Genomic DNA, 15,949 nt, shown 5'->3' with positions numbered 1-15,949 from the left:
ATCAGGTGCCTTTTCACAGGTGTTGCTGCACACCTGTTCGTCCCCCTTGAGCTCACCATAATATCATACATCCAGATCCGATGATGAAATGTAATATTTATTCTTTATCTTGTGTACAGATTCGTATCTCGCATCGCCACGAAGGCCCAAGTTGTGAATGCAATTTCCTCCTGGCAGCCAACTCACGACCCTTCCTGCGCGAGACACGTGTGTGTGTGTGTGTGTGTGTGTGTGTGTGTGTGTGTGTGTGTGTGTGTGTGTGTGTGTGTGTGTGTGTGTGTGTGTGTGTGTGTGTGTGTGCGTGATCTCGCGCGTTGATCACGTGACAAGGACTGCATGGAAGCGTGTCGAACGTAAACAGCCCCCAGCAGGTCTCCAGGCGATCTCTTGTACGATCTTTCAATACATTGGTTTGTTTATTTATTTGTCTGTCTGTATGTCTGTCTATCAATTGATTACACAACTGATGGTCGACTGGGTCAGAGCTAAACAGGCCGTCGCCCCCTGGATTATAACAATGAAACTTGGACAATGTTTCACCCTTGGGCTCAATGAATGAGCACCGGGTTTGGTTCAACGTGGAATGAATGCATTTTTATTCCTCCGCAGCCGAAGACCGGAGGCATTATGGTTTGGGTTGTCCGACCGTCCGTCTGTCTGTTACGTCTGTGACATGCGAACCACTGGAGGGATTCCAACCAAACTTGGTGAAAGTACTGACTGCAATTCAAAAATTAAATAATTAGATTTGGGGGGGGGGGTTCAAAAGTGGTCATGTCCCCTTGAATTTAACCCTCAGGTCACGTGCCCTTCAACTGAACATGAAGTGCAGCAAGAGGAGGAAGGGGATAGAGGGGATCAAACAGAAAAGGAACAAATCATTCGACAACTAACAAAGGAAAAGAGGTGAAGGAGAGGTGGGGGGATGGTGAGGAAGAATCCCAAAAACCTGGGAAAAAAAAAACGTCGTGCTTGGGAATGGGGGTCATTTGGGGTGGAAAAGATCATGAGCATGTGGGTGGGGGATGACCTGAGGAAGTGGTGAGCAGCGAGCTGTCTTGAAGCCCTGGAGGGAAGAATGGGACTGAACAGACCTGGGGGAGTTGTTTCCACAGAAGCAAGAAAAAAATGAGGAGTAAATGAGTGGAGGTGAGTCGTGAGCCTGGATTGTGGGAGTTTAACAAGAAGAGGGGTATACTGGCAGACCATGTGTGCTCTGCAGAAACCTTGGAGGGGGACAGAACCAAGAGAGGGTGCAAGAACAAAAGGAAGTGGTAGAATACAGACAGGCCATCGACCTACCTGCGATGCGAGAATAACAGGCCGAGACACATCGGCTTTGTCTCGGGAGATCCCAATGATTCGGAGAGCCTTGGTGTCCATGGAATCAAGAAGGGCAAGGTGCCAGCCCAAAGGGTCGAGCAGTACTTCATTGAGCTGCGAATGAAGGCATTGTACATTGTCGAAAGTTCAAATTGACGAAGGAAACACCTTTCATGACGAAGGATGGCCGGCTTTGAAGGCCATGTTGGAAATATCGTCTGCCCAAGAAAGATCATGGCTGATGGTGAGGTCCAAAGGTTTGAGTGATTTAACCTGTTCAAGAAGTTTGTTTAGGAAGTCGATTGGAGGGTTTAGCAGACGATCCTTTCGGAGACACGGTGTGTGGGATTTGTCCGTGGGGGTGGGGGGGGGGGGAACAAGTTTCTGATGTTGTCTCTTGATCTCTTGTGTGTCTCTCTAATCATCTCATGTGACCTTTAATTGAGATCAAACGTAACAGTGGATTATTTTCCATCCATTGACGCATTCGTTTCCAATTATATTTTCTGCTTTAATTAATTATGGAGATACCTTTCGTACTTTGCGTTATCCTGAGCTATCCTGGTGTTGGCTTAACCGTAAAGGTGTCTGCCTTAAGATCTTAGGGTCTTGAGTTTGAGCTCCTGTTCTCCTTGAATTAACACCAGCTGGGGTTTACTCAGCATGTCACCCATCAAAATGAGTACAACAAGCTTACTGGGAACAGTGGGGGGAGGGGGGTCACTGCATCAGTGGCACTGCTGCACTTTCAGAAAATGATGCAACCAGCAGCCACAGGCTGCTAACGAAACAAGTGTTAAAATCCAGTCTGACTGTACAAGAGGGGAATTTAACTCGTGATGGCAACGTCCAGGTAAATATTTACCTGTGTGATCCCTCTTCGCGAGCCCCCCTCCCCCCTGCCTCTCACTCACTCCCCCATTCACCTGTCGCCCCATGATCTGATCTGATGTACATCAAGTGGGCTATTTATTGGCAAAGTCGATCTTTTATTTAATTTTTTTTTAACCTTTGTACACTTTTCTGCTTTGACTGCTGTTCCTCGTTCTCCCTTACACGACTTGAGGCTCTTCTTTGTCGGTGAACGTCCGTACCGGTCCGAAATGGAAATTGTCGGTATACTGCGTACATAACAAATAGATGGACGGACAGATGGATATTGAGGTTGGCGTGGAAGTCGTTGAATAGATTCTTAAAACCGAGAAAACGCGGGAAAATGTGACTCGGTCATGTTTGGAATCCTATATATTATTTGTGTAAACGTCTGCGCGCAATTTGACGTTTCTCCTCCGAAACTGCCGGACGGATTGTCGCCACTTTCGGCACGCGGCTGCTCTGTGGTCTAGTGAACAGCATGGGCGATGTGAGATGGCGCCAGACGGACACGTTTGGGAATTTTTTGGCGGTTTTCTAATTTTTACATTCGTTTGCATGGCGACGTGTGACGTCACCACTAGAGGCGTAATGACATCATCTGTCATTCGCTGACGTCATTACGTCCGTCGTCGACAGACCGTCACCGCTGAGAGGCGTAATGACATCATCGGTCATTCGCTGACGCCATTACGTCTGTCGTCGACAGACCGTCACCGCTGAGGCGTAATGACATCATCGGTCATTCGCTGACGTCATTACGTCCGTCGTCGACAGACCGTCACCGCTGAGAGGCGTAATGACATCATCGGTCATTCGCTGACGTCATTACGTCTGTCGTCGACAGACCGTCACCGCTGAGAGGCGTAATGACATCATCGGTCATTCGCTGACGTCATTACGTCTGTCGTCGACAGACCGTCACCGCTGAGGCGTAATGACATCATCGGTCATTCGCTGACGTCATTACGTCTGTCGTCGACAGACCGTCACCGTTGAGAGGCGTAATGACATCATCGGTCATTCGCTGACGTCATTACGTCTGTCGTCGACAGACCGTCACCGCTGAGAGGTGTAATGACATCATCGGTCATTCGCTGACGTCATTACGTCTGTCGTCGACAGACCGTCACCGTTGAGAGGCGTAATGACATCATCGGTCATTCGCTGACGTCATTACGTCTGTCGTCGACAGACCGTCACCGCTGAGAGGCGTAATGACATCATCGGTCATTCGCTGACGTCATTACGTCTGTCGTCGACAGACCGTCACCGTTGAGAGGCGTAATGACATCATCGGTCATTCGCTGACGTCATTACGTCTGTCGTCGACAGACCGTCACCGCTGAGAGGCGTAATGACATCATCGGTCATTCGCTGACGTCATTACGTCTGTCGTCGACAGACCGTCACCGCTGAGGCGTAATGACATCATCGGTCATTCGCTGACGCCATTACGTCTGTCGTCGACAGACCGTCACCGCTGAGGCGTAATGACATCATCGGCCATTCGCTGACGTCATTACGTCTGTCGTCGACAGACCGTCACCGCTGAGAGGCGTAATGCCACTCCGAGAAAACAGCGTCTGCAATGTGAAACCCTCTTCTGCACATGCTGACTACCTCAGAAGGTGAATGTGACACAAAAAATGTAACAAGAAACATTGTATATAAAGAAATTCGATAAATCACATTGTGAACACTGGATATATTGACGTCGCAACGAACACTCACATTAGAAACTTCGTGCGGATCGCCGGTTTGGCTCGTGTTTATTTTATCTGTCCGAGAAAAACTTATCCTAGTTAGCTCATTAATATTGTGAAACTTTTGAAATGAAAGGTGGTGTGAAGGAAGAGCAGGGCAGAGGAGAGAGAGTAAGGGTGGAGCACTGCAGGCTCTCCGTGGACCAGGAGGAGGAGGAGGAGGAGGAGGAGGAGGAGGAGGAGGAGGAGGAGGAGGAGGAGGAGGAGGAGGAGGAGGAGGAGGAGGGGTAAGTGCGAGACGACGGTGGTTGCATCGGACGTGTTGAAATCGGTTCGCGTCACACTTTCCACAGATCGACGGAGAAACATGTCCGAAGGGGATCGCATCTCGGGAGAGGCAAGCTACGTGCTGGCCACGGCGTGCGGGGGCACGGCCACGGTGACGGGCGCAGGACTCGCACCCGCGCACAAGGAGCCTCGCGCAGACATGAAAGTCCGACAGCGCTTCGTGGAGAAGAACGGTCGATGTAACGTCCAGCACGGCAACCTGGGCCCCGAGTCCGGCAGGTACCTGTCCGACCTGTTCACCACGCTGGTGGACCTGCACTGGAGGTGGAACCTGCTGCTCTATGTGTCCGTGCACGTGTGCGCCTGGCTCGGAGTGGCGCTTCTCTGGTGGGTCGTCGCCTACGGACACGGAGACCTTTCGAGCCAGGCTCCCCCCGCCACACACACCCCGTGCGTCGCCAACGTTTACGGGTTCCCCTCGGCTTTTCTCTTTTTCCTGGAGACAGAAGCGACCATCGGCTACGGTTACCGCTACATCACGGATGAGTGTCCCGAAGGTATCATGCTGTTCCTGGTCCAGGCGCTGCTCGGGTCCGTGGTGGACGTGTTATTGGTGGGTTGCATCTACATCAAGGTGAGTGCAGTGGCAAATCCTGGGGGGTTTCCTGCTTAGCCGGAACCCCCCCCCCAACAAAAAAAAATTACCATTACAGTGGCATACCCAGGGGTTCCCTGGCCACCCAGAACTCCTTCTCCCATGAAAGTGTGCCACAAAAAAGGCCAGAAGCCTCATAAAAACTGTATCAATACAGTACCTAATAAACAATAAACCACAAACAGCTCACAGTAATTTATTTGGAAAATTTATAATTTTCTGTTATTTGGAAACCCCCCCCCCCCTCCACGCAATTCCTGGATTTGCTCCTGGAGTGTACACCTGTGGCAGCACCGGTGTCTCCCTCCGGCTCGTTTCTTCTCTTCGTGGCTTTTGTTTGATCAGCACACTCGTGATAATTGATTACAAAAGCAATATTGTGACCATAATATTAATATTTAAATCATTTTCCACATCGTCATCTATATTTTCTTCATCAACCAACCGTAACGTCTGTGTGATCATGAAAAAGTTCAGGACTAAATCATTAATAGTTAGGGGGGGTCATCCATTTATTTGTGCATTTGGGGTGGGTATACCAAATAAGGGAAATTCAAAACGACGATAGAGGATCAGGTTTGGGAGTGCGAAGGGAATTAAAGAAGCTTCGGAGGAGGAAGGAGGAAAGATGTCGGGACGGGGATGGAAGTGGCTGAATTGTCAATTTGCGTACATAATATATAGATAGACGGCTCTTTGATGAGTTTGTCATCTGTCTCGTTATGCTGAACTTGCTGCTGAGCTTAAAGTGTTCCAGATACTGTGAGCTTCGTGAGCCCAGATGCCCGGATTGTTCGAGGCAAAAGGGGCTATGCCAGCATGTGCCACACCGTGTACAGACCGGTACGGGTAGGGGAAGTGCTTGGGTTGGGGAACAAGGTGAATTGGTGCTAATCAATGGCTGGTGGACCCACTGCTTTACCCTATGGAACTGGAGACACGGCCTCTTCCAATTCCATGTCAACCTCCATATCGTCTCCCACTGCTTTACCCTATGGAACTGGAGACACGGTCTCTTCCAATTCCATGTCAACCTCCATATTGTCTCCCACTGCTTTACCCTATGGAACTGGAGACACGGTCTCTTCCAATTCCATGTCAACCTCCATATCGTCTCCCACTGCTTTACCCTATGGAACTGGAGACACGGCCTCTTCCAATTCCATGTCAACCTCCATATCGTCTCCCACTGCTTTACCCTATGGAACTGGAGACACGGTCTCTTCCAATTCCATGTCAACCTCCATATCGTCTCCCACTGCTTTACCCTATGGAACTGGAGACACGGTCTCTTCCAATTCCATGTCAACCTCCATATCGTCTCCCACTGCTTTACCCTATGGAACTGGAGACACGGTCTCTTCCAATTCCATGTCAACCTCCATATTGTCTCGTCTCTCTCAGATAAAAATGTACAATTTTCTGAAATTTTACACAATTTTACATACGCACTTTTGTCGATGGGATACCTGAGATGATACGTGTTTCGATATTTGCCAACATGTCATCTTATTTGGAACCAATGCCACTGTCAGGAAGGTTCACAAAATGTTAACAATTTGGATCCAAATTTCAAATTAAAAACAAACTAGAAGGGCACTCGGTAGAGCGCATACCTCCGCCGTGCTGATTAGTTTACGTTTTGTATTCCATTAGTACGCTGGATCTGGATTCGGACCTGAACTAAATTTCAATGAGCTTGTTCTTGTCACCTAACCAACTCACCTTCCAAGTTTCGTCCAAATCCGTCGATAACTTTTTGAAATATCATGCTATATGTCATTTTTAGCCCTGTCACTCAATGGTGAAGAATCACGTAAAAAAATTATCGGACTCGTGTCCAGATCCGGATTTTCACCAAAATCGAAACAAATCTTCCTTGTCACACACCCAAACTCTCCACCAAATTTTGTCCAAATCCGTCCCCAACTTTTTGAGATATTTTGTTCACAAACAAACAAACAAAAGACAGACAGACAGGGGTGAACACATAACATCCGTCCACCTTTGGTGACGGAGGTAAAAAGAGCAATCAGAGATTGCAGACCCTCGCCAGGACTTGTTTTGTGTGGTAAATAACTGGAAGGGTGTACGAAATGAAAGGTCGTTGATTGCAAATGAAAGGTCGAAATGATCTAGTTACCTTCACCGCTGAAGGTGGACGGAGGTTATGTGTTCACCCCTGTCTGTCTGTTTGCTTGTTTGTGAACAAAATATCTCAAAAAGTTGTGGACGGATTTGGACGAAATTTGGTGTAGAGCTTGGGTATGTGACAAGGATGAAATGATTGGATTTTGGTGTAGATCCGAATCCCGATCTGGATCTGAGAATGTTTTAAGTGATTCTTCACCATTGGGAGATGGAGCCAAAAAGGATATATAGCAGGATATCTCAAAAAGGTATCGACGGATTTGGACGAAACTTGGTAGGTGAGTTGGTTAGGTGACAAGAACAAGCTCATTGAAATTTAGTTCAGGTCCGAATCCAGATCCGGCCTATCAGTGGGATAAAAAACGTAAACTAATCAGCCTGGTGGAGGTATGCGCTCGACTGAGTGCCCTTCTCGTTGTAAATGTGTCAAGGTCTGAAAAGTTGAAAAGGTCCAATGGTTTAAAGGTCGAAAGGTCTGAAAAGGTTGAAAGGGTAAAAATGGTCTGAAGTGTATGAAGAGTCTTAAAAGGTCGAAGGGGTTGTAAGGGTGTAATTTAAAGTTGAAAGGGTCAGAATTCTCTGAAGGGAACTAAAGGGTCTTAAAACGTCTAAAAAGGGTATAAAGGTCAAAGGGATCTACAGGGGTATTAAAATGTCTGAAAGGTGTGAAGGTCGAAGGGGCACAAAGGAGTCTAAGGGTCTTTGAGGTTCGACAGGGTATAAGAGGATCTAAAGGGCTTCGAGGTCAAAGGGTTTTCAAGGGTGTATCATGGTCTAAAGGGTCTTAAAAGGCCTTAGGGGTCTTAAAGGGTGTTTGGGGTCTGAAGTATCTCAGGGTCTTAAAGAGTCTAAAGGTTCTTAGGAATCTAAAGGGTCCTAGGGGATTTAAAGGATGTTCGGGTTTGAAAGCAGCCTGGTGTTGGCTCAGTGGTTAGGGTGGCGGCTTGGGATCCTAGGGTCCTGAGTTCAAGCCCCACTGGCCGCTGAATTAATACACCAGGGGGTTGACTCAGCCTGTCATCCTTCCGAGGTCGGCAAAATGAGTACCAGTGTGTACTGATTGAGGGGCACTGCATCAGTGACACAGTCGCGCTTCCAAGAAATGATAGCTACCCCGGCAGCTAAGCTGCCATACGCAAGAAGAAGGGTTTGAAAGGGTCTTAAATGGTCTTGGGGTTATAAAGGTCAAGACGAGAGGGTCTTAGGGGTCTCAAAGGGTCATATGGTTATAAAGACTCTCAAGGGTTTTAAGCGTCTTAAGAGTTTTTGTGGTCTTTGGGTCTATGTGGGTCTTCATGGTCATTCGGGTCTTCACCATCTTAATTGGTCCCAGGGTTGTGAAGGTTCCCAAGGGTCAATTGTAATGAATACACATACTCACGTTCTGTGCGAACAAACAAACAAACGGACCTAAATGCAACAGCCTTTCCTCTGGCGATGGTAACAAGACATCAATTATTTGTAATGTTTGTCCAGAGGCACAATTTCAAATTAAAATCAAAATTCATGTCCTGGTTGTGTTTTTGTTTAGAAATCCTTTCCTGCTGCCAATTTGTAATGAGGTCATTGGTGGACCACGTGTGTGCTATTCCCCAGGATCGTTTGTATAACAGTTTTATTCCAGGATGAATGTGAAACTGATTATGAATGGTCACATCACCCTTGTTTGCTCCAAAACCAATGGTTATGTGTATGTTCGTGGGTTTTCTCAGCATGCAGTACAGACCAAGATGGAAACTCCATGCACTAATTGGAAACAACTTGATAATGAAAATAATATTGGCACTTCATACAACACATACAGAATTTACTTTGACACACACACACACACACACACACACACACACACACACACACACACACACATACACACACACACACACACACACACACACACACACACACACACACACACACACACACACACACACACACACACACACACACACACACACACGACCTCTCCATCACACAAGCATGCAGACCACAGCAACAGACAGCTCATGAGCATACCCGCGCCCTTTCACATTCAAACCTCACGCCATTACCCAACGGATACTTCACTTCAACTTTCACCAGACTCGCACCACATCGCTCCAACATTCCTTCGACCAGCACAACACCTTCATAATAATTCCCCGACACCATCGGACCACAACCTTAGCTTGCTTACCATTGCCATTAACCACCACAACCATGATGCCGCAACCACGACAAACCACCATGCCATAACCAACCGCTACGCTACATCACCGCTGTCATCACTCAACCACAACCACCATCGACGTTTACCACCTCCCTCTGGACCGGCAGGAGATGGGGGAAGTGCATGCATCATGGTAGGTGCTCGGGTCTGGTCGTTCTCGCGTCTAGCTTGGAGCGCAAGCATGCACTCGGCTCATTTCAATGTTGTGTGAATAACCCTAGTGTTCCACTCAATTATGGCCCTCATCAGGTGTCCAGCGCGTGTTTGTGGCCAGAGTACAACCAAATGCCCCGGCGCCATGTTAACCTCAGAGCTCAGTTGTGTGGCTGAGTTCAGGATGAGTGAGGGCATTTCCGTTGCCAAAATCTCGCATGGGTGGAGCTAGCGGACAATGGTCCGTCCACCAATGATCTGTACACCAATCATCTGTACACCAATGAGAGCACTGGAGAACACCTATCACTGTGCCTGTTCTGCTCGCAAGCGCTGCCCCCGCTGGGGATTATAAAAGAGAGTATGGTTGTTTGGCTGCTCTTCTTCTTGTTGTCACAATGTTGGGAGCGAATGGAGCTTGACGGAATGGAGTGGAGCAGAGCCAGTGGAGCGGGGTGAGGAGCGAGAGGGAAGCTCGATGCCAGGCCAAGTGCAGTTTTAGTCCATTAAACACTTACATATACAAAGCTCTTTACACTCACATTAGACCTATCCTCTCACACGTTCTTTTCTTTGTTACCAAAACCCCAACTTACCCACATCTTTACACCTTCCGAGCACACACAATAGACACCCTCAGTTTTCCTCACCCCCTTCACCCTCCTCAGCAACTGGGAAGCATTGTTTCATTGACCATGCGAGGTAACAAGGAGGTCGCAAACACCTTGTTGTTATCTCATCTTTCTTGCTCTTTAACCTTCATCGGGATAAGCCTGGTGTTGGCTTCGTGGTTAGGGTGGCGGCTTGGGATCCTAGGGTCCTGAGTTCAAGCCCCGTTGGGCCACTCAATTAATACACCAGGAGGTTGACTCAGCCTGTCATCCTTCTGAGATCGGCAAAATGAGTACCAGTGCACTGGTAAGGGGGACACTGCATCAGCGGCATAGCCGTGTCCCAACCAATGATGCAACCAGCAGCCACAGGCTGCACTCGATAGAGAGAGACCTTCATCGGGAATGATTTTGATAGCGCCTGTCATGTTAATCCAAGTTAAGATTGTAGAAGTACTCAACAGGTTAGCTCTGCACTGTGTCCTCTTTTGTACATACGTGTATTTTCTTTTTCCGCTCATCAATCCTTGCTTTCCCCTACTGTACATATTGCTGTGTATTATAACCTGTGATTATTGTTCCACATCCTTTTCCTCGCCCTCACTTGTAGTAAATTGCTTATATTATAAATGTACCCAGTTTGTCATGTCTTTTCCTCCATTGGTATAGCATAGTCTGCAGGTAGTGTTAGCCGGGAAGTTTTACCCTACCGATTGGTTCTTGCTTGCCGGTGTGTACTCAGTAGCTCCGAGCGGCTGCACCTGATATGATAAGTTAACTTGAGTATGCATTGAAGGCATGACACATCCCTTAGTGCGGCTGTCCACAGGTAAGTTACCCACTTGTAGTCGTGACACCCTGCCAGAATTGGCGGTACCAATCGGCGCTCGTGGTTGATTAGCAACCCGTCGGCATGTGGAGTTATCTGTGCTCAGTGGCCTCAGGACCGGGAGTTTAAGAGGAACTCTAGTGCTTCCCTTTGTGGTGAACCTTGAAACCCGGATCTGTAACAAGATAATCTCCACCAGTCGGTGGGTGTGTTCGTTTGGGTAGGGGCTTCCAGATTCCAGATCAGACTACTAGAATTTTTTAAAGAGATTCTACACCATTGTGATAGGGCTGAACCAATATAGAGCATGATATCTCAAAAAGTTGTGAACGGATTAGGATGAAACTTGGTGGACAGGTTGAGTGTGTGGAAAGGAAGAACTGAGTTGATTTTGGTGAAGATTCGAATCTGGATATGGGTACGAAAATTATTCAATTTTCAAAGTGATTCTTCACCATGGAAAGATTGGAACAAAAATGATGTAGTTCTGTATAACATGATATTTCAAAAATGTAATGGGCCCGATATGTTCTCGTGGATCAGGCATTACATGGCAGAGGGAAGTGCTCTCCCGAGTGCCCATATAGTCTTAGCTATAATTCGATATCTGATTTCATTCTTCATGGTCGCGAAGATGGATTATGACTTGGTTGCAAAAAACGGGAAGAAAATTGGACTAAAATTAGCGTTTTTAGACAGGAAGGGTATGGGTTCCCTCTGAGGGAAAACTGAAGTTTGGAATCGAACTGTCGTCTTTTTTCATGTTCCCGGGGTATATATATAAATCGTTTAAGCTAAGGTGAAGCCACTGTCACACCTTGACGATTTGGCCAGCATATGCCGACGTATGAAAAATTTGTCTAAAACGCTGGCACATGTCGAATATGTTATGGGTAAGTTTTGTGTACGTTAAGAGCACGCTGGCATACATCGTAGTACGCTGGCATACGTCGTAGTATGCCGAGCTCGTCGACAAATTTTAACGTGCTCAAAATTTTTCGACGTATGCCAGCGTATGACTCACACGTTCTGCATACGCTGGCATAAGTTGTAGGCACGTTACGCGATCGTTGACACACGTCGACACACGTTACTTGTAAGTTACTCATAAGTCAAAACACGTCGAGGTAATGTTTAGCGTCAGTGTTCCAGACTCCATGTTTTTTTTTTTTCTTCGGCATGACTGTGATGTTGACACTTCGATTTCTAGTGCGGTTATAATATAATATAATTAATAGGCTGCCGCTCAACGATTTAAATCATAACCGCACTAGAAATCGAAGTGTCAAAATCACCGTCATGCCGAAGAAAATAAAAAAGAAAGAAAAAACCATGGAGTCTGTAACATTTACGGGTTCCTCCTGTGTGAACCCAAATTTTATATACCAATTCCCCTAAACGCTGCCAATACGCCATTATATGGTAGCTGTAAGTTAGTAACACGTTCAGCAAGTTCTGTAGTCGTCCGGAAGACGTCAAATACATCTACATACGTCAATATGCGTTGGAGATACGTTACACATAGGTTCAAAGCACGTTACTCATAGGTTAGAAATAACTTTCGGGTACGCTAAACATTACCTCGACGTGTTTCGACTTATGAGTAACGTACAAGTAACGTGTGTCAACGATCGCATAACGTGCCCACAACTTATGGCCGGCATATGCGGAACGTGCGAGTCATATGCTGGCATACGTCAAAAAAATTTCAGCATCCTTAAAATTTGTCGACGTACACGGAGTACTACGACGTATGCCAGTGTGCTTCAGTGTGCTCTTAACGTATACAAAACTTACCCATAACGTATTCGACGTGTGCCAGCGTATTCGGCAATTTTTTATACGTCGGCATACGCTGGCTAAAACGTCAAGGTGTGACAGCGGCTTGACACATTGATGTCTCGTGCGGTTATGATTTGAATCGTCGAGCCGCAGCATTTTAATAAGCTACGCCACGTGATCGTCGGCAATACGCTGCCGCGCTATGCATAGGTTAGACTATCGTTGGGCATAGGTTGTGAACGCCGACAACACGCTAAGCATTCGTTGGTATAAGTTATCGAAATGTTATCGAAACGTTCTGTGTACGTTACTAATACGTTATGCATACTTTCAACTCATTATGAATACGCCCATAACTGGAAAAAAACATCAATAGTTCAGCGTACGCCAGCGTTTTACATACATTTTGATACGTTGCCATACGCTGGCGAAAACGTCAAGGTGTGACAGCAGCTTGAGTAATGACTCTTTTCCAACGATATAATTAAACAATACTTCAAAAAATATTGTACATCTTTTTGCATATGGCAGCTTAGCTACTGGGGTAGCTATCATTTCTTGGAAGCAAAACTGTGTCACTGATGCAGTGCCCCTCCACCAGAACACACTGGGACTCATTTCACTGACCTCAGAAGGATGACAGGCTGAGTCAAGCCCCTGGTGTATTAATTCAGCAGCCAATGGGGCTTGAACTCAGGATCTTAGGATCCCAAGCCACCACACTAACCACTAAGCCAACACCAGGCTTTAATATTATATACGATAAATTGAATATGTGGATTTACGATGGAATCCAATATTTATTAATAATGTTTGGTTTTGAGGAATTTTTAATTTCTAAAGTGAAGTGGTTTGGATGTAAGTCAGTCAAGGCAGGTTCTCACCCCTCTCAAGTCGAGTCAATCCTCTCAAGTCAGGTCAAGTCAATAAAGTCAAGGCAGAAGTCGTGAAACACACTCTCCCACCCCTCACCCTTCCTCCCTCCTCTACCCTGTGCACGATCTCCTCCCCCACGCCCCTCCCAAGTCAAGTCAATCCTCCAAAGTCAATCAAGTCAAGGCAGAAGTAAGTCACTCCACACCCTCTCCCACCCCACACACCCTACCTCCCTTCTCTCCCCTGTGCATGATCTTCTTCTCCTCCCCACTCTCGTGAGTGACACACACACACACATATATATCGTTGCGAATTTTGGCCCGTCCATCGTGCGATCGGCCACTTGACTCAAATGGCGACCGCGTCGCCCACCGGAACGGACAATTCAGTCATGACCCTCCGGGAACTACTGCCAGGAGCCAGTCACGGGTGGGGGTTTAACCTCACCACAACTCAGTCCGCATTCTACCCGCGCGAAATAGGGTCCGATCGCTGAATGGTCGATTTACCTAAGTACCCGCACGGATAGCGTACCGAGGAGTTGTACCACGCCACAGGTCGACTCCGGACACGAACCGCTTGAGCGGCTCGTTCCATACTATAGGGATAACCGAGCGGAGTTATCGTCGACCTTGATGGTTCAGATTAGTTACCGGGTGTTTTAAAACCCACTATTAATCCCTTACGTGATGCAAGATGGAGATTCAAACAAAGGAAAGGACGCAGCGAAACGGGGAACAATTGGACCAGCACATTTATTACGGAAGCACGGAAGGCACGTATATTACAGTCAAGCAAGAAAACACAATAAAAGCAAGCAGATCTACAACCGAATATGATTTCCATGCTCAAACTTTTAACAGTTCTACTTTTCAAGACTGGTGCCACCCACAGACATTTACACAAAACCCCAAAAGAAAAGGAAGTCGCGACTTCCCTTGGCACGTCGTCCAGCCCTTGGTGACTGTAACTCCGAGTCCCTCCGGCGTGGTCCACTGGGCTCGTGCCTGGCGCCTGCACGTGTCGTCCGCCCGACGGGGACGAACGAACAGAACCTCTGACCAGTAACAATCACTACAACTCTCCACAATTCCCCTTTTGGGACAAGGGAACAGAGACAAGGGAACGGCGTTCTCGTCCACCTTCATGCCCACAACTCTCGACAATTGACCGAACGAACCAAGAGCAAGGACTCTTCACACCCACGCCTTTTGTAGGGTCGGGCTCCGCCCTTCGCTCCGCCCCACGCCCCGCCCCGTTTCTGGCTCCACCTCCCTTCTGGAAACTTCCCAAAAAGGGGTGTGCCCTCTCGTTCCCCCCTCCCCTCACCATGCGGGGGACGAGGAAAGTCAGTTTTGGCTCGGGGCCAGGGAATTATTCCCCCAAAATCAGGCCCCCACCTTTTTTCACCTTTGACCTCTGGCTCAAATCGCACCTCCCCCATGCCAAAGCGTGGGAAAAGCAGGAGGGAAAATCCGGCGGGAGACATTTAAGCGGGAGTTTTGGGCGGGAGATGCCCCTTCACACCCTGTTGCTGCTGCCACTCCGCTCTTTCTTCCGTCCCGCGGAGATCGTGACCGCACGGTGCTCGTTGAATGGCGAGTGGCGAAGATGGTGGTAGCGTAGTTGTGGAAGGTGGCGTCATGGTGTGAATGGCGTGATTGTGGGCATCGTGTAGTGAATGGCGTGATCGTTGAGATGTTGGTTGTGGCGATGTTCGTTGTCGTTCTTGCACCAAATTAACGACAGCAAAAGAAAAACGACTAACTGAAGAATCGCAGCCCGAATGGATCACATATATTCCCTCTAAACAACGGGTTTGGGCTAACTACACATGAACTTACCGATATATCTCAGCTGAGGACCCTTTATGGTGTATTGCGAATTTCCACAGCCGTAACAATATATATATATATATATATATATATATATATATATATATATATATATATATATATATATATCCTTCTTCTTCTTCTTTCGGTTGCTCCCGTTCGGGGTCGCCACAGAGGATCATCCGTATGACCCGCATAGTGATTTGGCACATGTTTTACGCCCGATGCCCTTCCTGACGCAACCCTGGTCGCCTCTTACGACACAGGGATATGGTACACCTATTTTAACCAGGGTATACACCGGCCCAGTACACTGGTACTCATTTCGCCGACCTTGGAAGGATGACAGGCTGAGTCAACCCCCTGGTGTATCAATTCAGTGGCCCAACGGGGCTTGAACTCAGGACCTTTTGGATCCCAAGCCACTGCCCTAACCACTGTGCCAACACCAGGCATATATATATATATATATATATATATATATATATATATATATATATATATATATATATATATATATATATATATATATATATATATATATATATATATATATATATATATATATATACACACACACACACATATACACACACACGCACACACACATACATACATACATATATACCTGATTAGCCGTGAACCCATTGGGTTCCCGTTG

At 47.2% G+C, this 15,949-nt stretch overlaps 1 protein-coding gene across 1 annotated transcript in view; it reads left to right on the top strand.

Moving 5' to 3' along the window:
- Positions 1–4,208: 4,208 nt before the first annotated feature.
- The window catches only part of LOC147013786 (G protein-activated inward rectifier potassium channel 1-like), an 86,212-nt gene continuing 74,471 nt past the window's right edge, over positions 4,209–15,949 (top strand). The window contains exon 1 of the mRNA XM_085851006.1: positions 4,209–4,824. Within this exon, the coding sequence (XP_085707132.1) occupies positions 4,270–4,824 (555 nt within the window). The 5' untranslated portion in view covers positions 4,209–4,269. The remainder of the gene's footprint in view (positions 4,825–15,949) is intronic.

The sequence above is a fragment of the Eptatretus burgeri genome, chromosome 13, assembly GCF_056783735.1.
Source record: "Eptatretus burgeri isolate ZD-2024b chromosome 13, Ebu_testis_v1, whole genome shotgun sequence".
NCBI classification, from domain to species: Eukaryota; Metazoa; Chordata; class Myxini; order Myxiniformes; family Myxinidae; genus Eptatretus; species Eptatretus burgeri.
Note: the sequence above shows the minus strand (reverse complement) of the source record. Positions and strands in the feature narration are given on the sequence as shown.